Below are 27,767 nucleotides of genomic sequence, written 5' to 3'. Positions count from 1 at the left end.
TCTGGGTGTCCTTCCTAGGACTTCTTAAAACTTAAAATTCTGTGTCTTTGCTCCCTAGGATTCATTATTAGTGCTATGATAAGAATATGAGAATCTGAATGTGGGAATTTTGATTTTGTTTGATATTCAATTATGAGGTTATTTTGATACTGCAATCAAAGTGAAACAGTGTTTACTGCTTTAAGCCTGAGGAAGATGCTGATTTTTTTTCCTCTTGGAATAAAACAAAAAAGCTTAATAAAATCTTAATAGATTATGAGATCAGAGTACCTGAATTTGCAGTTTGGTGACATGAAAAGTAACCTCTGGACAAATCTTACAGTAGATTTAATGTTTATAGATTTGCTCAATTCATGAACAGTCCTAAGGGTGATTTTTATATAACAGGAATTTGAATTACTTCTTGGAGAGGCTGCTGTGTGATAGTAAGTGACTTAGCTATTGAGCAGCATGCACTATGCAGCAGTCATGTATCTTGATAAGCCTTTGTTCTCTACTTGTCACAATAACCTCCTTAAGTATCTGAAATGGACACGTATCTTACATCTGCTTTATATTCATCTTTCTATGGGAAAATGTGTTTTCTTAAAGTAATTTCATCTCAGATATGTCAAAGTAATTTTTTTCTGCCCAAATGAAAGTAAACACAGGTTCTATTTGTTTTTGAGCAAGGATTTCAGTTATTTCAGGCTGACCTTAAATTCCTTGTATTAGCCTGGGTGGTAGTGGTGCATACTTTTAATTCCAGTACTTGGGAGTCAGAAACTGGTGGATCTCTTAGTTCAAGGCCAGCCTGGTGTACAGAGGGAGTTTCAAGACAGTCTCCAAAACTACAAAGAAACGCTGTGTCAAAAAACTAAAGAAGGAAAAAAATTTTTTTTCTTGTATAGCTGAATATAACATTGAACTAATGATCTGCTTACTTCCACTTCCCAGGACTGAGATTCACCATGCTCTGCTCACTGCTAATAGAAACATTTATATAAATGACAATGAGTCCTCCTCTTATAATCAATGCAGTAATGGTTACAAAATAGTATTAATCATCTTTTTAGTTGCCTAAAAACCTGTAGTGTCAATATTTGACAAATGAAATTTTTGTTGAAACAAAATGCCTTCTCAAAGAATTCCATGCCTAAGTCATCATTTGTTGGCTAATTGAGGTTTGGAGAAGTCTGAAATCACTCAGTCTATTAGGATTGTAGAGTTGGTGCCTGTGCCTCCAAACATCTAAGGACAGAGGAATCTTTTAACTTGTGTCTAGCTTCCAAAATTCCCATTGTTCAGCTTTTCTTGTTAGTTTACTGTCAAATCCAACTTCTCTTTTTCTTCCATGTGACACTTTACTCCCATATATCTATTGGATATCTGCTAAAACATTTCTTTCACTGAAAGTGAGAGATGTATAGCATAGATGGAGAATTTAGGGCCAAAGGGCACTGTGTGAATAGTTATCAAACTCTCTGCCCCTTGGTTTCTTCATCTGTAAAATGATATGCCTAAGTATGGAGTGAGTTAGTATCTGTAGAGTGATTAAAACAGTGCCTGGCACACAGCGAGCATTACTACATAAGGGCTTGCTGTTATTTGGTGCCTGACATTTTCTCATATATATTAGAAGAAACTATTACCAACTATGTGCTCCAGGATAGTTTCTGTTATAAATCTTCCTGTCAGTAATATAGAATAATGTGGAAAAACCAGCACTACTTGAATTTTGTTGTATTTCTAAGGAAGATCATTCTGTATGTCTTGTTATATATAGTATAAGACAGTCACTGTTTGTGAACATTATTAGATTTTCTTATCTTTCCCACACTTATTTTGATAAAGTGCATGCTCTTTAAAGGAATTGATTTGTTATGTTAATGACATAGTTTTTAGAACATTTAAATATAATAGGGAATAAAGGCTGTCATCTTCTGTTTCGTAGGTAGATTTAGAATTCTGAGGCGCAGTCTTGAAGGCCCAAGCCTGTTATCCCGGCTACTCGGGAAGTGGAAGCAAGAAATTTGCAGATTCAAGGCCTGCCTGGGCTACAAGGTGAGTCAGGCCAGCCAGCCTCAACAAATTAGTAAGAAGGTGCTACAAGATAAAAGAAGTGGAAGAGTCTGGGGCTGTATCTCAGTGGTAGGTGCTGCCTGGCATGCTCAGCAGACTGGGTTCAATTTTGAATGCTCACACTTCCCACCTCTGCTTTCAGCACAACTCAGATATGGTAAGCTGTATGGCATGTGGCAGTGCATGACTAGATGAGCAAGGTTCCTGAGGCTACAGGTGACCGTTGCCTCCTCGAGAATTTAGAACAGTATCTTTCAAATGTTGCTGTGCTTTAGAGTCACCTGGAAGACTTGTTAATGTAGAACAGGGCCACATTCTCAAAGTATATAACTATATATCTTAGGCTTGCCCCAAGAATTTGAATTTATATTTCAAAAGGTTGCCACTTTATGCCATTTCTACTTTTTGGAAATACAGTTGGATAATTTTTAGTTTGATATGTTAGTATAGGTAAAACGGCCCTCTAAAGATCTCCATCTACTAGTCCCTGAACGGGTTAACACTTTATTGTACATGCTAAAAGGAGTTTGAAGATAGGATTAAAATAAGAACGTTAGTCATCATAGATTACTATGTGATAAATATAGCTATAAGGGTCTTTGTGAGTTAGAGATTGGGAAGGAGACCATATAGTGATGGAGAAATGCAGGGCTTTGAGAGGGAAGGAAAGGGACCCAGAAGCAAATTTTGCTTGTGGCTTTAGAAGCTAGCAAAGGCCAAGACAAGGATTTTTACCTAAAGTGTCTAGATGGGATATTGCACCTTGCTAACACCTTGGTTTTAACCAGTGAGATTTGTAGCAGAGTTCTTGCTGTGAGTTTATATATTTGTGCTGTTTTATGCTGCTAGATTTATGGTAATTTGTTAGAGCAGTCATAAACTATAACACGCCTGTAACTAACTCTTAGCTTACTGGTTAGCTTTACATCAGGAATTCTTGATGTCAACTCATGACTTGATTGAGAAAACAAACACATGTGTGCCAATAGCTACTTCACTTTTCTATAGGATTGAAAAGCTATCGATAATATGAGTTGCTTTTCTATACTTACACAGTCTAAGACCCAGATCAGGGAATGGTGTCATCCACAATGGGCATCCACTAAGAAGTTGAATCTTCTTAGTAAACTTATATAATGGTTCCTGTTTATTTTTATTTTTAAGGCAGAGTCTCACTGTTTAGCACAACCTGGCCTTGAACTCAAGATCATCCTGCCTCGTTTCATAAATGTTGGGATTGTGAGAATGTTTCACAGCATGCTTAAAATCTTTAATTCAACTAAATTTAAAATTATAATAACCTAATTATGAAAGTGGGCAAATGGCTTAAGTGGACATTTTTTTGGAAATAGACAAATGGCCAATGTGCATAGGAAAGTACTTATTAACTAAAACTATTTACTAACTAAACAAAAATCAATGTCACAATGAAGCTATCACATCATGTATTTAGTAGGTGGCAATAATAAAATGGATATTATTAAGTGCTGGTAAATATGTGAAGAAAATGAAATGATTATATGTTTCTGGTAAAAAAAAAATGTAAAAGATTACAGCTGCTTTGAGAAGCAATTTAAGAGTACTGTGCAAAGTTCTGCATAGCATTACCTTGTGACCACAATTCCATTTCTGAATTTAAACTCAAAAGGACTGAAAACATATTTCTGTATAGAATGTGTACAACTATGGAAACATTGTTGATAATTGCAGAAATCACAATCTAAATGTCCTTCAGTTGATGATTTGATGAACAAAAATAGTAAAAATTATATGGCAGAGCAATTGTATTACTCTTTCTGCTTAAGACTGGTTAGTGGTTTCTCATTACTCTTGGAATAAAGTCTAAAGTCCTTGAGACTTTGAATGCCTTTTCCGGTCTCTTGAGTATCATTACATTTTTCATTGGTCAGTTTTCTTTCAGTTCTGTCACACATTCATGCCATTGTCTGCTTATAATTTTCTTATGTTTTCTTTTAGAAACTAACATCAATGGCGTTTCTCTTAGTTAGCGAAATCATTCCTGATACATCCTGAACAGATAACTCATTGTTTTCAATTACTTTATCATATTTTTCATTATAGAAATCATTTAATATATTTATGCTTTTGTTTCCTTTGTGTGTATACAATATCTGGCCCAGCAAACTCTAAGGTTTATGAGGATGGGCACCATGTTCACCATTGTATTTCTAGGACTGAATGAACTTAGTCAATCATGTTTGCAATGTAGTACTAGTTTAATTAATATTTGTTGAATGAATTAATGAATGACTTGAAGACACCTCTTTGTTGGCCAAAGAGTTTATTCTAAGAAAGGTTTATTCACAGCTGTGTTTGGTGACATATGACTGTAACCTCAACAGTTAGGAGGCTGAGGCAAGTCTAGGCTATAATGAGACCGTAATAAAAAAGTTTTGTTTTGTTTTTACAAAGTAAGTTAAAAAGACAGTACAGTACACATTCCTACTTATGTAGCCTGAATTTAACAATAAACATTTTCCATAGTAACTTTTCCTAATCCCCTGTACATACATACTGTCTTAGTTAGAGTTACTACATCTGTGACCAAAAAACTACACTGTGACCAAAAAACGAGTTGGGGAGGAAAGGGTTTATTTTCCTTACACTCCCACATCACAGTTCATCATCAAAGGAAGTCAGGACAGGAACTCAAACAAGTCAGGAACCTGGAGGCAGGAACTGATGCAGAGGCCATGGAACAATGCTACTTACTGGTTTGCTCTTCATTGCTTATTCAGCCTGCTTTCTAATAGAACCAAGGACCACCAGCCCAGGCATGGCACCACCCACAATGGGCTGCATCCTCCCTCGTCAATCACAGATAAAAAAATGCCTCACAGGCTTGCCTTAACAGCCTAATCTTATGGAGGCATTTCTTCAGTTCAGGTTCTCTCCTCTAATGACTCTAGATTCTGTCAAGTTGATATCAAACTAGCCAGTACACATATGTATAGATTTATAGGAATTTATTTATATCTATTTATCTGCTTATATATATGGTCAGTTATAGAGGTGAACTATATGAAAAGATAATGCAAATGTGATATTTATCCTGAATAGTCAGTGCTTACCTCCTATGAACAACTTTCTATTTAGTATAATATTAAGGAAATTGATGCTTGACTTGAGTTTGGTGGTACATATAGGGTAATCTCAGCACTTGGGAGGCCGAAAGCAGAAGGATCATCCTGAGTTCAAGACCACCATGAGCTTTAGAGTAAGACTGTCTCAGCACCCCTCCCCAACAAAAAGAAAGAGAGAAAAGTAATTTAATATTAACCAGACTTAGTAGCACATACCTATAATCCTAGGCTGGTGGGGACTATTCTGAACAAGGGCTTGAGTCTGGGAAGGACAAGTTCCTTAAACAGTTATAAGGAATCTTTCAAAAGGAAGGAATAGATACTAGGAATGGTTCAGTACCTAAATGGGCTTGGCTAACTACACAAGCTGGGTGCCCAGAGTTTGATCCTCTCAACCCATGGTGGAAGAAGAGAATTGACTCCAGAAAGTTGTTCTCTGACTTCCACATGTCTGCCATGGGCATGCATCTGACACACACATACACACACACACACACACACACACACACACACACACACACACACACCCCTATATATATGTATGTATATATACATATATGTGAATAATGTACACACAATATATATAATATATATATATAATATATATATATATATATATATATATATATATATAATATATATATATAAAATTTGTGCCCTTTCATGGTGCTTGTGTGTTGATTACATTAGTAGTCAGTAGCTGACAGTCAAAACAGGAGACACTGCACTGTTCTGCTGTCTGTTGCAGCTGGAATTCTTTTCTGAAACCTCCCCTCAGATGAAGCTGGGGTTTCTGTGCTACAGAAAAGAATTCCAGGATCCACGACGAAAAAACAAAGGGGGACTTTAAGATTTTTAAACATAGACTCAAGCTCAGTCATTAAATGAGGACAGAGACATGTAATAGAAGGATAACAGTATTCTCTCTCTCTCTCTCTCTCTCTCTCTCTCTCTCTCTGTGTGTGTGTGTGTGTGTGTGTGTGTGTGTGTGCGCGCGCGCTTTGGTGGGAGGAGATTAAATTATGTGTTAGTAATGGCTCTGTATGATTTGTGTGGTTTCTGAGGTTACATTTTTAAAGATTGGGTGAGCTGATTTGGTGTGCTCATTCTTATCTAAGGACCTTCCCCTTAGTAATAGGCTTATAAGGTGGTTTTTGAGATGATGGTTATCTAAATCATGAACTCAGTCTCCTAAATGATCAGTGACAGATGAAGATAACCTGGCTTGTGTTCATGCTTTCTGTGTGTAGGGAGACATTTTACACTAGAGTTTTTTCTTAATTGTTTTAAGAAATGCTGATCGTGAAACTTCTTGAAATTCACCATCAGGCCAGTGGTGGCAGAGTCAACGTCGAACTATGCTTCGTGGTGTTCTGGGAAAGGCCTTTCGACTTGCTGGCTATACCATTCAGTATGGGTGTATAGCACATTGTGCTTTTGAATACGTTGGTGGTATTGTAATGGTAAGTTTCTACATTCAGGAATTTCATTTTAAAATACAGATTTTTTAATGGAACGGAACATGTATTTTTAAAAGAACTTTTCCTTGAATTCAGTTCATAGAAATCAAGACATAAAAACTTTCTAAATATTGGGATATAAGAGGGTATGTTGGGAACTGGGTGTAATAACACACACCTGTAATCTGGAAGCTGAGGCAGTGGACTGTGAGTTTAAGGGTGGGCTGGGCTCGGTACTGAGTTCAAATCCATCCCGGGATGCATAATAATATTTTGTCACAAGTATCCCCCACCCGATTCCTGTATAACCACAAAAGAAAACAAATTTTGTCTCAAAAATAAACAGGGCCAGTGAAATGGCTCAGTTGGTAACGTGCTTGCCACCAAGTCTGATACCCAGAACCCACATGGTGGAAAGAGAACTGATTCTCACAAGTTGTCCTCTGACCTCCATGGGCACTCTAGGGCAGGTACACACACACACACACACACACACACACACACACACACACACACACAAATAAATAATGTAAATAATAAAAACTGAACAAACAAGTAAAAAGAGTATGTTTGTATCAGCACCAGAATAAAATGTAAGAACCATTGAATCTTTATGTTCTGTATCTGGCAGGGCACAAACAGTCCTCTTGATGGCCTGATTATAAATAGTTATCACTTGAGTGCTGTTTGTGCTTTCTAGAATATGGTTGATGCTGTAAACTTACTACCTTACTTTATCTGTTGCACTTGTGTGAGGAATTCATTCCACTCAAGAAGAAACTCCCAAGCTCAGAATACTGACTCATTCCAGATCCCACAGTTAGTAAGACAGGTAGAATTTCAATACAAATTTGTCTGATTCTAAAATCTACTCATAACTATCAAGTTTTTCATTAATTTAAATGATTACTCTGCTAAGATTAGTAACAGAATGTTAATACCGGCTCTTTCCCTAACTAGTGCTTGTTCTTAGTATCACAAATCTGAAAACTCGGAATTTTCAAATCTTTGTTATGTAAATGAAGCAATGTTTGGCTGACTGGACAGCCAATAGGTTTTTTGGGCTGTTGTTATTTTTATATTAGATTTACCCTGAAAGATTGGTAGTTATAGTAATCCTTATTTGAGCTGAAGTGAAGGATATAAATGTATTTAGCTAATACTCCTTCCATTAAGTCCTGACACTGACATTGGTACTTCTAGAAGTAACAAACCTAAACTTCATTGTTACTTACTATTTTATTTAAATGTTTATTATTTTGCCCAAGTAGAAAGTTTTGAGTAAAAGGTTGTATTTACACGTAAATGATAGAGTAAATGGAGACTGTGTTGTTTAAGTGACAATCAGTATTCCAGAATAGGCATATATCAAAATTGTTCTCTCTGGCAACAGACACAAATGTCTTTAGAGTACATTTCATTGTGTTGGTGGTTTTCAGTATCGAATATAAGCTCTGGCTCCATAAGACTGAGTAGTCATTTTCTTGAATGAGGAAGAAGGACATCAGTTCTCAGAGAATGAACAGTGTAATGTTGCTTTAAAAATTGCCACAATTGGTACTAAGTGATATTTGAGAAAACCAAGGAAGTCCATCATTCATGCAACAAATAAGTTGCATGATAAACAAAAATTAATATTATGTTAAGTACTCTTCTTGATGATGGAAACTTACATAATTATGAAACTGAGACAAGGTCCAGTGGAATTTAGTGTTTTATAGGGTGGCCAAAAATTAGAAGCAGAGATGTGTTACTTTGTGTGTATCTTATAAAGTAACATCAAACACTTATAATATGGTCTGTTTCCAGGAAGAACATATTTACCCAGTGTTCTTTCTTTTACGCCTGCTCAAATGATTTCTGTTAAATTTAAAGAGATTTGAACTCAGAAGGTTACGTTTCTTTTCAGTGTTCTGGACCATCAATGGAACCCACAATTCAAAATTCAGATATTGTCTTTGCAGAAAATCTTAGCCGACATTTTTATGGTATCCAAAGGTAAATTTCTATCACAGATATAACTGTAGTGAAAGATATATGAAGTGTATTTTCTGTAATTTCTAACTTCGTGTTTAAAATCCTTTTATACATAGTAAGTAGACAAAAATCTTGAATCGAATATTTTTTGTATGTTTGAGAGTATTTTAATAGTCAAACATGTACAGTGTCTGTGGTCAATGTGTCTCTTCCCTTATCATCCATGACAGAATAGTTAGCAGTCCTTCATAAAATATATGTGAAAGCCTGGTTCTCTTTACTGGTTCCTGAAGTGTTTTAAATCAAGAGCAAGGATCTTATGGACTGTATTGCTCCTCACATCAGAGTTCTAGTTGGTTGGTACTCCCATTGACGACTGTCTTGCTTATTCTTTGTATAGAGTCATGATAACTATTCAGTGTTTTGTTCAGTGGCTTTGTATGTGCCTGAGATTGAAGAATTTGGTCTGATGTGTTTCTCCAGATTGATAAATGAATTATTAAATTGAGTAACTACTTGGCAAATAACTGTTTACTAAATTTTCCCAAACACTATTCCAAATAGTGGCTCAAAACCTTGTGCTATTCAAGGAATACTATTTGAGTAGCTTTTGAATGGATGTCAAATATTAGTAACTTACTATATTTTCTAAACTGTAACCTCTCTAAAAATTGTTACAGAATCAGAAAAGGTCTGTGCTAGCTTTTATCTCAGGAACCCACAAATGATTCCCACTAGTGGTAGTTGGTATAGAAGGGAGTGTTGGGCACTCCTTGTTCCTTTGTTGTATCTCATTTCCCATTATGGAAAAATGAAGAACAGTATGGGGCTGGGTTTTCCTTTGACTGCAGTGTCACTCACCCTTGATGCTGTTTACAAAACTCTTAGTCAAGCTGTATAGCATACCAGGGTCCCAAGGAAGTTGTTCAGATCTTTTATGTGTAATAACCTCAAGAAACATACTTGTAGATTTGGGGTTGTAAATGAAAACAATAGGCTTAGTTATCTCCATTTGCCTTTTGACTTTTATCAAAAATAGCCTAGTGACTTACTCTCACTATAGCTTGAAGTCAAGCTGCTGCTGAATGCCAGTGACGTGGTAACTCTTTAAGGTCCTTAACAGTGTGCTGGACTGGCTGAGTAGAGTTTGAATACATAGCTTAGTGTTGTTTTATCTGAAGCACTCTTTAACAATCAGGTGAGTAATATAAATAAGTATATTCAGGAAATTGAAGTTCTTTGAAGATTTCATTTTGTGCTCTGTTCATTCAGGAGTCTCATTAGTGTGTAATGTGCCTCGGAATCTGACATTCATATGAAGCATGGTAAAATAACTTTTAGAACCAAGGTAGGCAGCTGATACTGCTACTTTGAAAATATTACTGCCCTCATTCTGTTTGCTACAGCTTAGGACTGAGATTTCAGTGGGATGAATTTCTGACCCTTACTGATGGATGCTTATTAAAAGGGGAGACCAGATTTCTGTTATTTCTGTTTTATGTAAGAATAAAAGTCTGCACCTGTGGTATCTAACATAAACAGGTCTTTTGACCTTTACCTTCAGGGATTCCTGAAGACAATCAATCTCCTATTACTAATTCATGAACAAATAGCTAATGGGCTTCTACTTTATAATGTATGTTTTCTTTATAGCAATGATACAATGAGTAAGGCATTGGCATTTGAACAGCTCACAAACTAGTCGGCAGAAAGGGTGTTTATGACTATATTTTAATATTAATAATTTAATTTTTGAATTTTGAGATAGAGTAATATATGCTAGCCTAAATCTTACTATCTAGTCTTGAGTGGTTTCTCAATTGTAGTGATCCCTCCTGCCTTAGTCTCCCAAGTTCTGGGAATCACAAAGCACCACACCAACAATGACTGTAATGGAAAAGGAATTTTAAGTTCTGGTTTTGTTTATTTAGTGGGGTTTAAAAGTCCTTTTAAAGGATATATGTGTTTAGAGTATCTGGTTAGGTGCAGACTTTGTCTTAAGGGTTATATTGATTGTTGTATCAAATAATGTAAGCTGCATAAGCACCCTTGAAAATGATTTCTTTCAAGACACACTAGATAGGTTGTCATAGCTTAGAAGTCTTCGCAAAGTTTTTCATGTAAACACTTCCACTGACATTTCAAAAGAAAACAGTGCTTTCCTGGCCCAGTTATAGAACTGAATAGCTTGATACCATTCAGCTTTAGAAAAAGAGGCCTCATGGTGTGGTTGTTGTCAATACTAATTTCCGTGCTGCCTGTAAAATTATGATATAATGGATTCCTCCTTGATTGTAGCTGTTAGGGAAAATTTTGTCTGGCCTTCCCCTAGACCTAATTTTATTAATGGTAACTAATTAGTCTCATCTTTTGTCCTTTCTTGTTGCTGGAGACCAAACATGGGGCCTCCTGTATGCCAGACAAGCCACTCATATCATTGGGCAAATCCAGAACCCTCTTAGCTTGGGGTGGGGGCTAACAAAATGCTTAGAAGTTGTTGAATACTTACAGTATAGCAGGCAATCATGTGTCTTTACTCTTTTTCTGTTTTACTTTATTGGGACAAAGTCTTGTCTTGTAGCCCAAATTAACTTTCCCCTTACTATATAGCACAAGTTGAGCTTGAACTTCTTTCAGCCTCCCAAAAGCTGGGATAATAGGCGTGCTTGCCTTGGCTAGCCCAATGATTAAGTTTTTGAATTATAAGCTTCCCTTTATTAGTATGGATTTGTATGTTATTTTGAAATTTGTATCTTTCATTATAAATAACGTCAAAGTATATAAATTATATCTGGAATCACATACAATTAGTAAATATGTTAAATATTGAAAAATGTTAACATATTTCATATATTCCTTGTTTTACACAGAAAAAAACCATTACATTCTGTTTGGTTGAGCTATCAGTTGTGTGATAGGTGTGCAGGTATGGGTGTATAGAACAGTTTCATTATATAGCTCTGATTGGCTTTGAATTTGCTTTGTAGTTCATACTAGCCTCCAAATTATAATTCTTTTCTTGATTTTTGGGATTACAGACATGTGCCACCATGCCAGGAATAAGACTTTTATGTATTCATTTATTTTTCTCTTACCATGTAGAATATTACTTTTTATGTGACTCAGGCCTTCTATTAGTAGTAAGACTAATATTACTTTTATATATTTGACATTATATTCTATTTTATAGTATATGTTTGCTTTTGGTGTTTTATTTTGTTTTGTCTAATTTTCCCTTAAATGTAAGTCTATACTGTATATTATGACTTAAATGAATTACCTAAGTTACACAGTGTTATTCTTTAATTTTTGAACTTTTGAGAAATAGATGATGTTTCTTCATTTTTAGTGCTGTAGAGTCAACTACTAATAGCTTTTTTGTAATTAGTTGAATACAGAAATAATACATAGTAGAAATAATTCTCATGAGATTATTAGAAATTATCAGTAATTTTATATGGAATTTTTTTATGACTCCATTTGGGCTCTGACTCTAAATTCAGTTATAGTGACTTCCAAACATGATTAATGTGTAGCAGGGTCAGTGTAAGATAGGATAAAGGGTGTGTATTTCTTTAAGTTGCCTTATAAAATTATTAAAGCAATTCTATGTATGCTTGGTAATAATACTAATACTTCTTTTCCTTTTTTCTTCAGAGGTGACATTGTAATTGCAAAAAGCCCATGTGATCCAAAATCAAATATTTGTAAAAGAGTAATTGGTTTGGAAGGAGACAAAATCCTCAACACTGGTACATCAGATATCTTTAAAAACCGTAGTTATGTAAGTATTATTTTAATTATGTCATTCTTTGCTATTGTGGTTGATTAATATTAACTGAATACACTGAGAAAATAAAACAATCTTTAAACATGTTTGTATTGGGCTGAAGTGATGTTTCAGTGGTTAAGGACACAAATTGTTGTTCCAGAGGACCCAAGTTTGAGTCCTAGCACCCACCTCAGGTGACTCATAACCACCAATAACTCCAGTTCCAGGAGGATCCAACACCTTGTCCTCTTTAGACACAGGCATTCTTATTCACATACTCACACACCCATATATATGTAACTATTTAAATATTTTAACTAGTTAAAATAAATAACGATTTTAAGTGTTTGTACGAACATATATTAATTGTTTATTTTACAGTGAGTTTCATTGTGATCTCTTCATACATATATATGATACATTTTGATGATATTCATCTCCCATTACTCTTGCTATTCCAGCTAATCTACCTTTTCTTGCCATTGAGTTCGCCATCTATTTTCATGTTTGTTTTCATTGTTTTGGTTTGGTTTTGGTGTTGGTAGTGGTGATCCAGTGAATTTTATTAGGGTTGCTTATAAAAGCATGGATAGGTGAGAAGATATTTATTCCACCAATGGGTACCACTATAGAAAATGTCTCCCCCCACCACACTCTATGAACCATTAACTGCCAATAGCTCTTCAGGCAGGGTTGGGCCTAACAAAATCTTCCCTACATCATGACAGGGTATCAGTGGACCTAATTTTGATCAGGTCTCATCTGGTAATCAGAGTGAATAGCCATTTGATATCCAGAAAACAGTGTTCCATAGTACTCTACCCCATGCGCTGGCTCTTACATTCTTGCTGCCCTCTATCCCATGATGTTTGCTGAGTCCTAGAGGGGATGATGTAGATGTCTCATTTGTGGTTGAACATTTAACATTACTTACTGTGACTCTCTCCATTAACTGGTCATCACTAAGAAAAAAAAGCATCTATGATCAGAGATGAAAGTACTAACATATGGGGATGTTTTAGTGTTTCTGTTGTTTTAATAAAGCACCATGGCCAAAAGCAACTTGGGAAGGAAAGTTTTATTTCAGCTGAGGGAAGTCAGTGCAGGAACTTGGGGGCAGGAACTGAAGCAGAGTGAAGGAACACGAAGGAACACTGCTTACTGGCTTGCTCCTCATGGCTTGCTCACCCTGCTTTCTTAGGATTATCTGACCCAGGTTGGCACCACCCACAGTGAACTGGGCCTTCCCTCATCAGTCAACAAAATGCCTAGTAGACTTGCCTACAGGATCTCAGGTAGACATTATCTCTCAATTGAGAGTCCTCCATCTTGTGTTGACATAAAACATCTCTGATCAGAGATGACAGTACTAACTTATGGGGATGTCTTAGTGTTTCTGTTGTTGTGATAAAGCACAACAACAGCCAACACAAGATAAGCATAATTATTTTGGGGGCAAACTAACAAATTTTTATTTATAGGTAGTTATAATAGGCATATCATATTCATTTAGCAAAATAATTGCTGTACTTTTCCTGTATGGCCCATGACCTTCTAAGTCAAGGGCTTTGTGTCAGGTTGACAGCACCTGAAGTAAATTCCGTCCTGAAGAACAGACCTCAAATTCAATTAGAAAGCTCTTGGCTGCCTCCACAACAGACTTGCCATGAGTATGCCAGTGGGCACATCATGCTTGACCAGTCAGCAATGTTGTGGGAAAAAGAATCTTTCTTTGTATTTTAAATTTGGAAAAAATATTTCATGAAGTATAGTTTCAATATATCAAAAACATGCTGTCCATTATATTTCACATATTTTAATTCTTTCTGCAATCCTATAGAATCACCTCGTTTTGAAGAAAAACTGTAGTATTAAAGTGTCTATTTGGAGATGCTCATTACATAAGAAATAGCAACAATATATAGCAATAAATGTCACAAATCCTTATGAATGAAACCTGCCAGACACCACCACCAACAGTGGTCAAGGTCAATATAATGTAGATTAAAGCACAAAGAAGGGCTGCCGACTTTTATGGCACTCTTACCAAACAATAGTGACAAAACAACTTAATTCTAATCAAGAGAAAACATCAAAGTGTGAATTGAGATCATTCTAGGATATAGTTAACTAGTGCATCTCAAAAATGTCATCATAGATGTACTGGTACATGTAGGTGATCCCAGCACTGGAGAGGCTGAACAGGATGATTTCTAGTCTGGTTTCAATGTGACCCTGAAACTATATAGTAGGACCTTGCCTTACAGCAGTCAGTCAGAAGGGGTGTTATAGGAGGTCAGGGTCATAAGAGACCAAGAACAACTGGGGAACTCTCTTAGACAAGAGGGGTTGAGGAGACAGATGCCTAAAACCACCATGATGTCCTTTGTTTCTTGAGCAACTAGGCTGCCAAGGATGCCTTCAGGTTTGCAGTCCTGCTGACTAGCCTTCTAGGAAGCTGGGATTACAGGCATGGGTTCTTGCTTTAGAAAGTTCTTCCTTTTATTAATTAACAAAATGTAACAAAATCAAATGAAGTCTTGGCATAGTCTTTTTTTTAACTCTTTAAACATCTGTAATAAAAATTGCATATAATCAACTTCCCTCCATATGCAGTAAAGTACAGAAGGGGTAGAATTGAAGAATGACAAGCAGATGTACTGTGTTGGTTCTTTCCACAATTACATGGCTGTTATCACACAGCTTATAAGAAAAGCTTTTCTTTATGTGATGGCCTTTTCTTTACTCAGCATATACTCTGCTTTGATAACTAAAGCTTAATTTTCTACTTTCAGTTTTGTGTGTTGCTATCAAATTATACAATTGTCATGTCTGTTCAAACCAGCTTTACCTCTATTCATCCCTAATGTAAGCTAATAATTGAAGTTCATCTTCATCATTGTTCCTTCATTTTGAACCATGATAGCCTGATTATTCTATTGAGAGAGTTTGCCCAATAGTCTATTAATTCATTATTTACCATTGATAGTGGAGTCTGGCTCAGCCATGTAAAGGGTTTTTGACATATATTGCTATAGATCTAGACATGGAGTAATTGTTAGCTGATAGGGATGATGTGAAGATGATAGCCTGGTGTCAGGTAATTTGTTTTTCTGCTGTGGCTTTCTTTATGAGCATTGTATCCTTTTATTCTTCAAAATTGTCAATATGTCATATGCTTTTATCCTCACATGACTATTCTCATACTATGACTATTCTCATATCATATTCTAGTGATATCTAAATTGTTTTAGCAAAAGAATCTACTTCAGATCAGAAAGAGTTTTGTCAAGAGACAGAACAAAAAAGGCATCCTTATTAAGTTAATAAATACCTCAATTTATGTATGCTGGTTTCTTTGTTAAAGTCACTAGAATATGAATATCAGGGCTAAAAGGTTTAGATCAAAGTCCCTGTTCTGAGTAATCAGAGGAGACAACCAGAGAATTATAAAGTGTGAGCTTTTATGTTCTATTTAAGGAAAATGTTTATCAAATTTTGTATGTCCAATGAATGAGCAAGTTAGAGGGCATTTTTTTTTTTTTCTTAAAGGAGTGTTCTATTGGCTTTAGTGTTTCTGTGTTTAGGGTACACAACTGAAATATTGTTGGTAACATTTAGTATTGCTGAAACTCTTTAGAAGGACCACCTTATTTAGTCACTATAATTACAACTCAAGAAGGTAGTAGCAATATCCGTCTGATAGGAAAACTATGGCAATTAAATATGTAGTTGCAGTATTTGTCCGATAGTAAAACTACACAATGGGAAGTTTAAGTAGATAACCTATTTCAGACAGGAGTTTGTGTTTCAAACACCAGGAACTTGTCTCGACATATATATTCCTTCCCAAATCATTACATCTCTCAGAATAGGTTCTAATTATCTATTGTTTCATCTCCAATCTTATTAAATTTTTCTTTTTCTTAAATGCATTTCTCCTTGCTATTTTAAAAAAGAAAAGGAATTACTTATGACCAGGAACATTACTAGTTTTTCCAGGGAAGCTAGGTGTGTGTGTGTGTGTGTGTGTGTGTGTGTGTGTGTGTGTGTGTGTGTGTTTAGAATTTATTTTTATTTTTACTTATTTGTATGTGATTGTGTTTTGTATTGTAAGGGTACTAGAGGAGACCAGAAGAGGGAGTTGGTTCCCCTGAACTTAGAGTTACAAGTGCTTGTGAGTTGCTTGCTGTGGGTGCTGGGTACCAAACTAGGTCTTTTTAAGAGCAGTAAGCTCTACCACCAGGCCACCTTTCTAGCCCTAGCCCATTGAATCCCCCAGAGACTTTCGGCAAACCAAACCATCCAGAGGCTTCCGCCATTGGAGTCTTAGACCCACCTGCACCCACTGGGAGAGAGACCTGGGTACAGACCCTAAATCTCCTCTGAGATTCATGTGATCTCTGAACTGTAATTCCCTGTAAAGTCAAAATCAAAAAGTAGATCATATACTTCTAACATATAATGTCACAGGATATACATTACTGTTCCAAAACATAGAGGAAGGAGCATAGTGAGGAAATACTGGACCAAAGCAAAACAGAAAAACAGCTATGCAAACTCCAAGCTCTGCATCTCTATGTCTGATGTCAAATGCTCTTCAGGTATCTAACTCCTTTCAGCCTTGTTGACTACAACACACTTCTTTCTCTTGGGCTGCTTCCACTCCCTTTTAGCAGCTCTCCTGGGCAGGTATCCCATAGCTTTGGCATCTCTAACATCTTGGGGTCTCCAAGGCAATCTAGGCTTCACCTTCATAGCTTCATGCAAGTGGCCTCTCTAGGCCTCCATTCAGGGATATCCCTGACTCATGCCTGGCTTCAGTGGCTTTGGAGGAATATTCCATTTTCTTCTATCCTTAAAGCCAAAACCATGTGGCCAAAACTACCAAGTTCTGATACTTACTGGGGCTGGAACATGGCCACCTCTTTCAAATACATCTTCTCCAACATTTTCTTTTTTTCAATGGTTTTCTTCACTGCCTAAGCTTGGCTGTTCTGGAACTTGCTCTGTAAACCACGATGGCTTCAAGGTCAGAGATATGCCAGCCTCTGCATTCTGAATTTTGGGATTAAAGTTTCTTAGTTTTTCTTTAATTCCTCTTACAAGTTAGAAACTTAGCTGGATGGGATCTTGCCCTGAGGTCACCACTCCTTTTATTCCATTTCTTAATCTTTTTACCTGCTTGAACATAAGACTTAGTTCTAGGCCCAGTGGTGGTGGCGTATGCCTTTGATCTCAGCACACTAGGGACGCAGAGGCAGACTGATCCCTGTGAGTTTGAGGCCAGAAACTCTGTCTTGAAAAACCAAAAAAAAAGAAAAAAAAAAAAAAAAGAAAAAAAATCTTAGTTCTATTCCACTTTTTGGTGTTCCTTTTCTCTTTAAACTTTACATTTTGTAATTTACCCTGCTCAGCTTTCTCCTTTTCAGTATAATTCTTCACTAGAGTTACCACTAATAACTACATGACAGAGTTTATTCTAGGCTGTTTTGAGATTTCCTCTGCCAATGGAAATAATCCCAAACTCTTCACTTTAGCCTTACTCTTTGACAAGGGCAAAAATCAGCCACAGTTTTTATCATAACATCACAAGACTGGTCTCTAGGCAACATAGTATAATTCTTCTCCTCTGAAACCTCTTGGTCCATGCACCCACAGTTCCAGTCATTCTCAGCACCACTGTCTTTCATGCTGTTACTAGTATGGCCCATTAAGCAGAGCTTAAAGAATCTCACTACTTTCCTCACTAAAAGTACCAAAGTCCAAATTCTTCCAAACAAAAACTTGGTCAGGCTTATCAGCAATACCCCAGTCTTAGTAACAACTTCTGTCTTAGGGTTTCTATTGCTTTGAAGAGACAACATGACCATGACAACTCTTATAAAGGAAAACATCTAATGGGGTGGCTTACAGTTTCAGAGGTTCAGTCAATTATTATCATGGTGGGGCATGGCAGCATGCAGGCAGACATGGTGCTGGAGAAGTTGCTGAGAGTTTTACATCTTGAAATGCAAGCAACAGGAAGTGGTCTGCCTTACTGGATGTGGCTTGAGCATATGAGACCTCAAAGCCCACCTCCACAGTGACGAAGTTCCTCCAACAAGGCCACACCTTCCAGTTGTCCTTGTGAAATTCAGTGCCTTCTCATTAGGTTGTGTGGTTATAAAGCTTTCTGTGTGTCAGTTGATGTTCATGTATATACCTTTGGGTCTTATTTACCAACTGGTACTTTGTTCTTTTGATCCTTTGATTGGTTGACACATTACTAAAAGGTCTAGTTGTTGTTACCTTTGGTTTTATAAACTTGTCCTCTAACTGTAAACTTACTTTCCAGTAGTTCATTATAAAACTATGAATTCTTTTCTCATCATTAGAAGTATTATTTATTACATTTATTTAGGGTGTATGTGTATGTGTTGTAGGAGTCAGTTCTTTCATTCTACCATAGTTATCAAGATGGAACTCTGCCCAGCAACAGGTATCTGTGTCTTTGGTGCTATCTTGTCAGGCTCATTTTTAAATCTTTCAAACAAAGCTTCAATTTCTAGACCATAATGTTTGCCTTACATATGTTTACGGAAACATCAGTGTATTTCTGAGATTGTGACCTAGAGAGCTTTTGCTGCTGTTAAGAAAAAAAAAAATAAATATTTATGTGCTTTCACATTTAGTTTAAAGTTATCAAAAACAAAAACTAAACAAAACAGGCAAACTTTTTCTTGGTCTTTGATAATACAGATTCCAGTATTATACACAGAAGGTAAATCCTCACCAAATTGTAATGTACAATTAGGTTTGAGTGATGGAGGCTGAATAAATAATGTAATGTTGCTTATATCTCTATCAAATTTAGGACATAATATCATTTTTGTTACTGGGGTAAACAAAGAGTTCTGTATTTCAGAAAAACTAAGTGTATGATGCCTTTGTGGGATCATGTTAGGACTTGGACTTTGAAATGCAACCACACAGCAGAAAGAAAGATGTTTTATGGTACACTAGGAAATATTTCAATCAAGCTAACTGATAACCTGCAAAATAACCTCACTAATTAGGTAGCATTGGAAAATGGCCACTTTCTATAGTTAAAATTAATATTCCTTTCATGTAGACTGTTTAGGATACAGTTGAAATCCCTGAGTATCCTAATGCTATTTTTCTGTTTGTTTAAGTATCATTTATCTTTGCTAAGAGTCACAACCATCTGCTCTTGTATTGCCAGTTATATTATAAACAGAAAAAGTACTTCTGTGTTGGGAGAGGAATCATCAGATGAAAAGGTTTGTTTATTATAACTTGCTGATACACTAAATCCCATGTCATTTAGATAGAAGGACTACCTAATAATGTCACTTACTACACTATATCTAAGCAAGGGACTTACGGGTTTTTTTTTTTTTTTTTCTCAAATTCAAGTGATAAAAGCTGTAGTACACATCCATTTCTCAGCAACAGTTCCAGGTAATCAATCACAGCATGCTACTAATGCTTTAATTGCAGCTGGTATGGAGGAGTATGTTTACTCTTTTGCTAAAATGAAATTCACTACGGAGATGACATGGCTCTTTCATCCTATAGCTAACACAGTAGTTCAGAAGATAAATATCACTAATAGTTTGCTAGTCTAAAGTGTTTTCACTTAGATGATAACAGTAAAGAATCGTTTAGGCCTCTCTACTTCAGTGTTTCTGGTGCCTTCTCTGAACTAAGGCACTTAAAAAAGTTTGAACTTAGTTTGCTAACATACTGTTTTAGAATTTTGTTTTATAGTACTATTCTTATATGTCAGGTATAATTCTGATAGATTTCCCTTTATATGTTACTTGACCTTTTTCCTTTGCTGCTCTTAATATTGTTTCTTTATTCTGTATGTTTGATGTCTTGATTATTATGTGGTGAGGAGACCTTATTTTGGTTCAGTCTATTTGGTGTTCTGTAGGCTTCTTGTATTTTCATTGGCATGTCTTTCTTTAGGTTTGGAATGTTTTCTTCTATGATTTTGTTAAATGTGTTTCCTGCACCTTTCAGTTGGGTTTCTTTACTTTCTTCTATTCCTTATTATTCTTAGGTTGGTCTTTTCACAGTGTCCCATACTTCCTGGATATTTTGTGTTAGGGACTTGTTGGATTTAAGATTTTTTTTGGTCAATGAGTCTATTTCTCTTAGTGTATCTAAGGTATGAACAGGTATGAACAGATACCTGTTGCTGGGCAGAGTTCCATCTTGATAACTATGGTAGAATGAAAGAACTGACTCCTACAACACATACACATACACCCTAAATAAATGTAATAAATAATACTTCTAATGATGAGAAAAGAATTCATAGTTTTATAATGAACTACTGGAAAGTAAGTTTACAGTTAGAGGACAAGTTTATAAAACCAAAGGTAACAACAACTAGACCTTTTAGTAATGTGTCAACCAATCAAAGGATCAAAAGAACAAAGTACCAGTTGGTAAATAAGACCCAAAGTGTATCTTCTGAGATTCTCTCTTCCGTCTCTTGTATTCTGTTGGTTATACTTGCATCTATAGTTCCTGATTATCTACTCAGCTTTTCTATTTCAAGGATTCTCTCAGTTTGTGTTTTCTTTATTGTCTCTATTTCAGTTTCCAGGTCTTTAACTGTCTGAATTTTTTCCTTCAGCTGTTTCATTATATTTTCTTGGCTTTTCCTTAAGAGATTTGTTGATTTCTAGTATTTCTAGTATTTTTTTGTTTTTTTTTTTCTTCCATTTCTTTAAGGGATTTTCTCATATCCTCTTTGAGGCCCTCTATCATTTTCATGAAGATGTTTTTAAGGTCATTCTCTTCTGCTTCATGTGAGTTGTGATGTTCAGGTCTTGCTGGTCTAGGGTCCCTCGACTCCCGTGTCATATTGGTTTTTCTGTTGTTGAATATGTTTTTAATATTGTCTTCTTCCCATCGCTTCTTCCGGTGGGTGTAGAAGGAATCTCTTCCTCTCCTGGTGGGTTCGGGACCAAGATTCCCTTCAGGCAGGTGCAAACAGATCCAATATTCAGATGTCTCTCTCTTTCTAGTCCCGTGGATGGATGCGGGACTGGTAACTGGTGCCTTAGCAGTCTCTGGATGTGCTGGATCCCGCCGAATGGGATCTACTGCAGTGATCAGTCCCCCAGCCTCAGATATCCCCGAGCAGGGCAGAGGAAGACAACCGGGGAGGAAACAGGCCCAAACTTACCACCTCCATCCAGGAGGTGGTACTGTTACTGGGGCCTTGGCAGTCCCTGGGTGGTCTGGATCCTTCTGAATGGATTCAGCTGCGACATGAGCAGTGCCCTGGCCTCAGGTATCCCTGAGCAAGGCCTCTGCCTTCATTTTTTAATGCACTGATTAGGAGAGCCATTAGCCATAGATAGGGCCAATGTATACCTATGCCATTGCTTGTAAACCTTAAGATCTGTAGTAAGTTAAGTTAAAACAAACATGTCTGAGGATTTTTTGTTCTTGAAACATTTAGAAAATCAACATATAATATCTTACTTTTTAGTCAAAAAATTTTAAAATTAGTCTGCTTAATAAAATAAATGAGTGACTACAATTTAGTAGATGTGTAATTTGATATTTGAAGCACTCATCAGATTTCACTTGAATCAAGAAAGGTACCACCTGTGGCTTGCCTTGCAAAGCTGCCTGGGATAAATGGACACCAGCAGGCCAGGAGACAATTACATTTGTTGCTGGTACTAAAAAGAAGGCACTTCAGGAGACTTCAGTGAGTATAGCTGAAAACTGCAGGCTGGATCATCTTTCCCAGCCCTGAGATTAGCTTTTATCACAGCTCAGGAAGTAAGTAAGTACAACAGTCTCTTATCACAAATTAAATTCAGAATTTGTGAAACATTGTTTATTAGAATCTTTTCTAGCCCTAGTTATAAGGTCATAATAGCTTTAAAACAGAAGTATATATTAGTCTGACATATTTCCCTGTTCATACTTTAAAATTGCTGTAAACTTCTTTCTCATGTGGCTTGATGTAACTGTAGTTTTTATTTGCACTCTTCAGTGCCGCAGAGGCTGTTGTATGGATTGGAGGCTAGCTAGCTCTCATTGTATACCAGAGTCCAAAAGCTTAAAAAACATAAGTGAAGCTGTCATGATTACAGACAGCATTCCCTTTTGAACAGTATCAGGCTGAGGGCTGAAGATACAGCTCATTGACTAAGAGCTCACAATGGCCTATCACTCCAACTCCCATTTCTGGTCTCCATGAGCACCTGTATGCATGTGTGCATTCTGACATGCAGACCAAAACATATACATAAATTTAAAATAAATCTCTTTAAAGTATCAGGCAGCCATCAGGCATGGCAATCCACACTTTTGATCCCAGCACTTGGGAAGCAGAGGCAGAGAGATCTCTTTTGATTCCGGATCAGCCTGTTCTACAGTAGTGAATCCTAGTCCAGGCTAGGCTGCATAGTGAGACTCTATCTCAATAAACAAAGAAAAACAAGGCATTAATAAAGTTAAATTGGGTGTGTTGGTAGATGGTACACACCTGTAACTCCAGCACTTTGAAGGTTGAATAAGGGGATTGTGATTTCAAGAACAGCCTGGGCTACATAGTGAGATACTATCTAGAAAAAACCAGTAGAAATATCACCCCCCAAAAGTAAAGCAGTTTAAGAAACACATGTATGCATATGTATATATAATGGCAAAGCACACTTAATCTTAGAGCTGTTATTCTTCACCAAAGTCATTCTTACCCCCCCCCTTTTTTTTTTGGTTAGTTTGTTTGAGACAGTATTTCTCTTTGTAGCCCTAAATTTTCTGGTACTCACCCTGTCCTCAGAGATCCACCTGCTTCTGAAGCCATATGCATGCTGGAATTAAAGGTATCCACCACCACCTTTCAGAAAATCATTTTCTTTTTGGTATGAAGCTTGCTTTAAAACATGTGATTTAAAATATAGGTAATTTAGGCTGGGGACATGGCTCAGTGGGTAAGAGCACTTGCAGAACAAACATGAGTTTGAACCTCTATCAATCAGTCGCCCATGTAAAAAGCATGAGTGACTGTGGTGCCTGTAACCCTAGCACTGTAGGGGACAGAGACAGAAAGATCACTGGAGATTTTTTGGCTTCCAGCCTAGCTCCAGGTTCAGAAACCACCTCTTAAGGGAATAAGAGAGTGATAGAGGACACCTGATGTTACCTTCTGCCTTCCATACACACATGGGCATGCAGACACAATCACACATACACCCCTCTCCATAAAATTATGTAATTTAAACACTTACTCCTGGCAATAATGGAGAAGGGGCAGTAGAGTTTCCATTCTGCCTGAGAGCAATAGAAGACGGACAAAACATGAAAACAACTGTGTTCATACATTGCTCAGGAGGTTGTACAAGACTGATCTCCAAGAGAAAGAACAGAATAAACAATCAACCCTGAGTCTATAAAAAAGAAACAGCTCATGCCTTTAATCCCAGCACTAGAGTGGTATATAAGGAAGAAGCAAAGGGTCTCATGTGAGATTCAGTTTCCAGTCACAGGGAAGACAGGATCTCCATTTCAGCCTTGGTAGAGCTGCTGGCTGGCTACTTTGCTTTTCTGATTTTCAGCTTGAACCCCAGTATCTGCCTTTGGGTTTTTATTATTCCTCCTGTTAGATTAAGTTTTTTCTACTATTTTGTGTATGAGTATTTTGCCGACATGTATATCTATGCATGATGTGCATGCCTGGTGCTCAAGAAGGGCAAAAGAGGGCATTGGATCCCCTGAATCTGGATTTGCAAATGGGGATGAGCAGCTGCGTGGGTGCTAGGAATCAAAACTGGGTGCTCTGCCAGTGTAGCTCTTAACCCCTGAGCAATATCTGCAGCCCTCTGTATTTCTTTTAGAAGACTGTTTTCTGTAATTGTAAAGTTTATTATCCTATATACTTCATTTTGTCTATTTCCAAATAAACATGTCATAACTAGGACACAAGTAGGTCATTCTTCTTGAAGGGAAGGTCTACTTATAAATACTTACCTCTAACAAATACTTAAGGCCCCATTCTGGTTGAGGTGCTATATGAAATTGAACTCATGTTTATAAAATAAAATAAGAAGCAACACATAGGTAAAGGGTAAATATTTAATGTATAAATCCATAATCATGTGGAACATAATATAAAAAATACAAATAGGCTGTGAGAGAGCATTGCCCACTTATATAGTCTGTATTATATTACATAAGAACCACTTGCATGTTGATAGGAAAGTTGAGATCATGAGGACCATTATATGCAAAGCAGGTACAATCACTCTGCTGACCTGAATGAAATATAATCAGAAAATAAATGTAGAGACTAATTTTTTGCCAATTAAACCAAATCAATGTAGTGGAAACACCAGTGAAAAATACTGTACTAGTAGCAGTGACATAGCAAAGCAGGTTTTGTATTTTTTGTTTGCTTGGCTTGTTTTTTGGAGGGGATTTGGGGGTGTTGGAGAATGAATACAGTGACTCATATATGCTAGACAGTACTCTGCCACCAAGCTGTATCCCTAGACCTTACACTGTCTTGTAAATAAAGAGATTTGGCCTCACTCAGAATTGCAGAGTGGAGATGGCTCAGCAGGTAAAGGTATTTGCCTCCAGCTTTACTTCTTGGCATGTACACACACACACACACACACACACACACACACACACACACACACACGGTAACTCAATTTAATCTGTACTAATTTATTTTGTAAAATCCATTACTTGTACAATATGTTTTCTAATCGTCTTCTAACCAGAGATGAGAAACACTGCCTTGGCAAGAATCTGTGCTTGTAAATCAATTTTTGAAACCAAGAAAAAAGCAAATAAAGATACAGAAGTACTATTTCTTACTACTGGGTTAGCAAAAATTTAATGACAATGGTAATACAAAGTAATAACAAAAAATAAAATCGTAGCATTAATATCTTCTTGTTTATTTTGTCATAAAAGCAGTGAAAAGAGATACACAAAAGCAGTCTGGGGAGGTAGCTCAGTTGGTAGAGCAATTGCCTAGAATGTAGTATCCCTGGGTTCAGTCCCCAACACCACAGAAAATTAGCCATGGTGATGCATATGTACAATCCTACAGGAAAATCAGGAGTTCAAGACCATCCTCTTGGCTACAGTTTGAGGCCAGGCTACATGAGACAATGTCTCAAAACAACAAAAAGAACGTGAAGTAGGATGTTGTTTTAACCCAGCACCCCAAGCAAGGTTGGTATTATACAAGTGCCCTAAAAAGTCAGAGCTTTTGGCTTAGGCAGGCAAACTGAGGGGAAATCACAAAGCAAGGTGGAATGTAAATGCCATGGGGCCTTAGCTGGTGGCAATCTCCCAAGACTGTTAGTATATTACCCTATTTGTAAAGCAGCTTTCTTTTGTTCTTACTGGTATCCCTTACTCATTAATACATAGCACCTGTTTTTTAGGATCCAGGAACAAACATTTTGAGAAACTAGAAATATAAATACAAGAGCTCTTTATTTTGCATCTTCTCTGGAAGTAATACTTCAGAATATGATAGGTAGAGTTGGCTTTTCCAGATTCAGTGTTCATTTTGCACGTGACTTTAGATATACTTGCTTTTCTATTTGAATATCTTACACTTCCCTGCCTGTCAGTTTATGATATAGGTAGTCACTAGACATGTTATCAGCTCTAAGACCCGAAACTAGTTCCTCTAATCAAGATATCTATCCCAGAAATGTAATCTTAGGAAAATGAACTTAAAATTTAAATGCTTGTAAGATTATACAAAAAGAAAATTGTGATACAAAAAAAAAAAAAGAAAATATAGTGTGCCCTATTAAGCCTTACCAAAAATAATGCAATCATCCCAATAGATTGTTTGTTTTGGTCTGGTCAATGAATCAACTTTTCCTGTATTATAAAAAACTGTAAAATAAAAACAGAAAAAGGTAGTGTACAGATTGCTGCCAGAAAGTACCTTCTAAGTTTACAGTGACTGAATATTAGTGGGGGAATGCACTTTATAATAAGAGGAATATAAGAGGAATGCATTTTTTGAAAACTATCACCTTCTTAAAAGGATTGTAATTGAGTAAACACTTGAAACTTTTTACCACTTAATACACAGGAGTTTTCTTTTCATCTAATAGAAGGTCACTGTCATTAATTTGCAACTGATGGTTTTATAATAGGTCCTTCTGGTTCTTGATGGTCATTATCAACATATAAGGCAGTGACGATATGGCCAGTACAAAGGCAGGACAGGGGTCTTAATTAGAACTCTGACAAGCTCACTGCAATAAAATGATGAGATTATCCGTAATTGATGTCACAATCCATTACCACTTAGTTCATCATGAGCATTCTAATAGGTCTGGCCTTGGAACTGGCCCCAGGATGTTGCTGACTGGCTGCCCTGCTTATGCTGTTATTACAACAGGAGGGCACATTTTCAGTCAGCAGCCTAATGACCTCTTTTGAAGTCTATTAAATTAATGACACTGCCACACTGTTTTGATTTCTTACAACCTTAGTTTGGGGTTTTGATAAATTAATGTTTGGGAATTGTATAATAAAGTGATCTTTTAAAAATGTGGAACCCTTTGATATTTAGTTAGTTATTTAGTAAGAAATGAAAACAAAACTAGTCATTCTTGTGACATGAACAAAGGAAACCTTTAGGACATATGCTGTATGTCCAAATGAAGTCTTTCTTTCACACAGGCTGGCTTTTATTTCATGATCCCCTACTTCAGTCTCCTGTGTGTGGGTTCTAGGTGTATACCATAGAGATATATTTTTAGTGACAGTCCTCTGTTGAGGTTTTCTTGTTTCTAAAGGGCCTGCTGTCTTTACTAATCCCAGGTGCCAACAGGTCATGTTTGGTTAGAAGGTGATAACTTACAGAATTCTACAGACTCCAGGTACTACGGGCCTATACCATATGGACTAATACGAGGACGGATCTTCTTCAAGGTATGCTTTAATGCCTAAAATGCCAGCTTTTTCTCTGAGTTGGGGGGTGGTGGTGGTTCTCAAATTGAATTTTGAGACCCTTGGGCTGCTAAGTTGATTTAATGGTGCAGTGACTACATTTGATGAACATTTTACCTTTACTTAGGAGCTAAAGACAAAACATTATCCTCTCCCATCCCTGCTCCTATGGGGAATAAGAGAAGTTTTTATAATAAAATTCAAACTAAACTAGTAGTAGCTTAGGGAGCCTTTGAGTTTACAGAAATCATATTCTGCCATGTGTCTCTATTATAGTCATAGTCATGTCCTGGCATTTTAGCAAGCACACTTCTACAACAGCAGCCCAGGCTCACTCTACTTGGAATGCAGGCTGACCCAGTCAAATACAGCAAGCTATAGGTGGGCATATGGCTGTAGTGAACGAGTGAACGT

The 27,767-nt window shown here is 36.7% G+C and overlaps 1 protein-coding gene across 4 annotated transcripts in view; it reads left to right on the top strand.

Moving 5' to 3' along the window:
* The window catches only part of Immp1l (inner mitochondrial membrane peptidase subunit 1), a 44,188-nt gene that overhangs the window by 15,475 nt on the left and 946 nt on the right, over positions 1-27,767 (top strand). For 2 of the 4 annotated variants that reach the window (XM_027422321.2, XM_027422324.2), the window contains 5 exons: positions 1,934-2,043; positions 6,495-6,628; positions 8,535-8,623; positions 12,260-12,386; positions 27,225-27,335. In XM_027422321.2, coding sequence (XP_027278122.1) covers positions 6,524-6,628; positions 8,535-8,623; positions 12,260-12,386; positions 27,225-27,335 — 432 coding nt within the window. In that variant the 5' untranslated portion in view covers positions 1,934-2,043; positions 6,495-6,523. Of the gene's footprint in view, positions 1-1,933; positions 2,044-6,456; positions 6,629-8,534; positions 8,624-12,259; positions 12,387-27,224; positions 27,336-27,767 lie in introns of all 4 variants that reach the window. The other 2 variants (XM_027422320.2, XM_027422323.2) reach the window with 1 other exon arrangement.

This window comes from Cricetulus griseus, chromosome 6 (assembly GCF_003668045.3).
Source record: "Cricetulus griseus strain 17A/GY chromosome 6, alternate assembly CriGri-PICRH-1.0, whole genome shotgun sequence".
Taxonomy (NCBI): Eukaryota; Metazoa; Chordata; class Mammalia; order Rodentia; family Cricetidae; genus Cricetulus; species Cricetulus griseus.
This window is presented reverse-complemented; position numbering and strand designations above follow the sequence as displayed.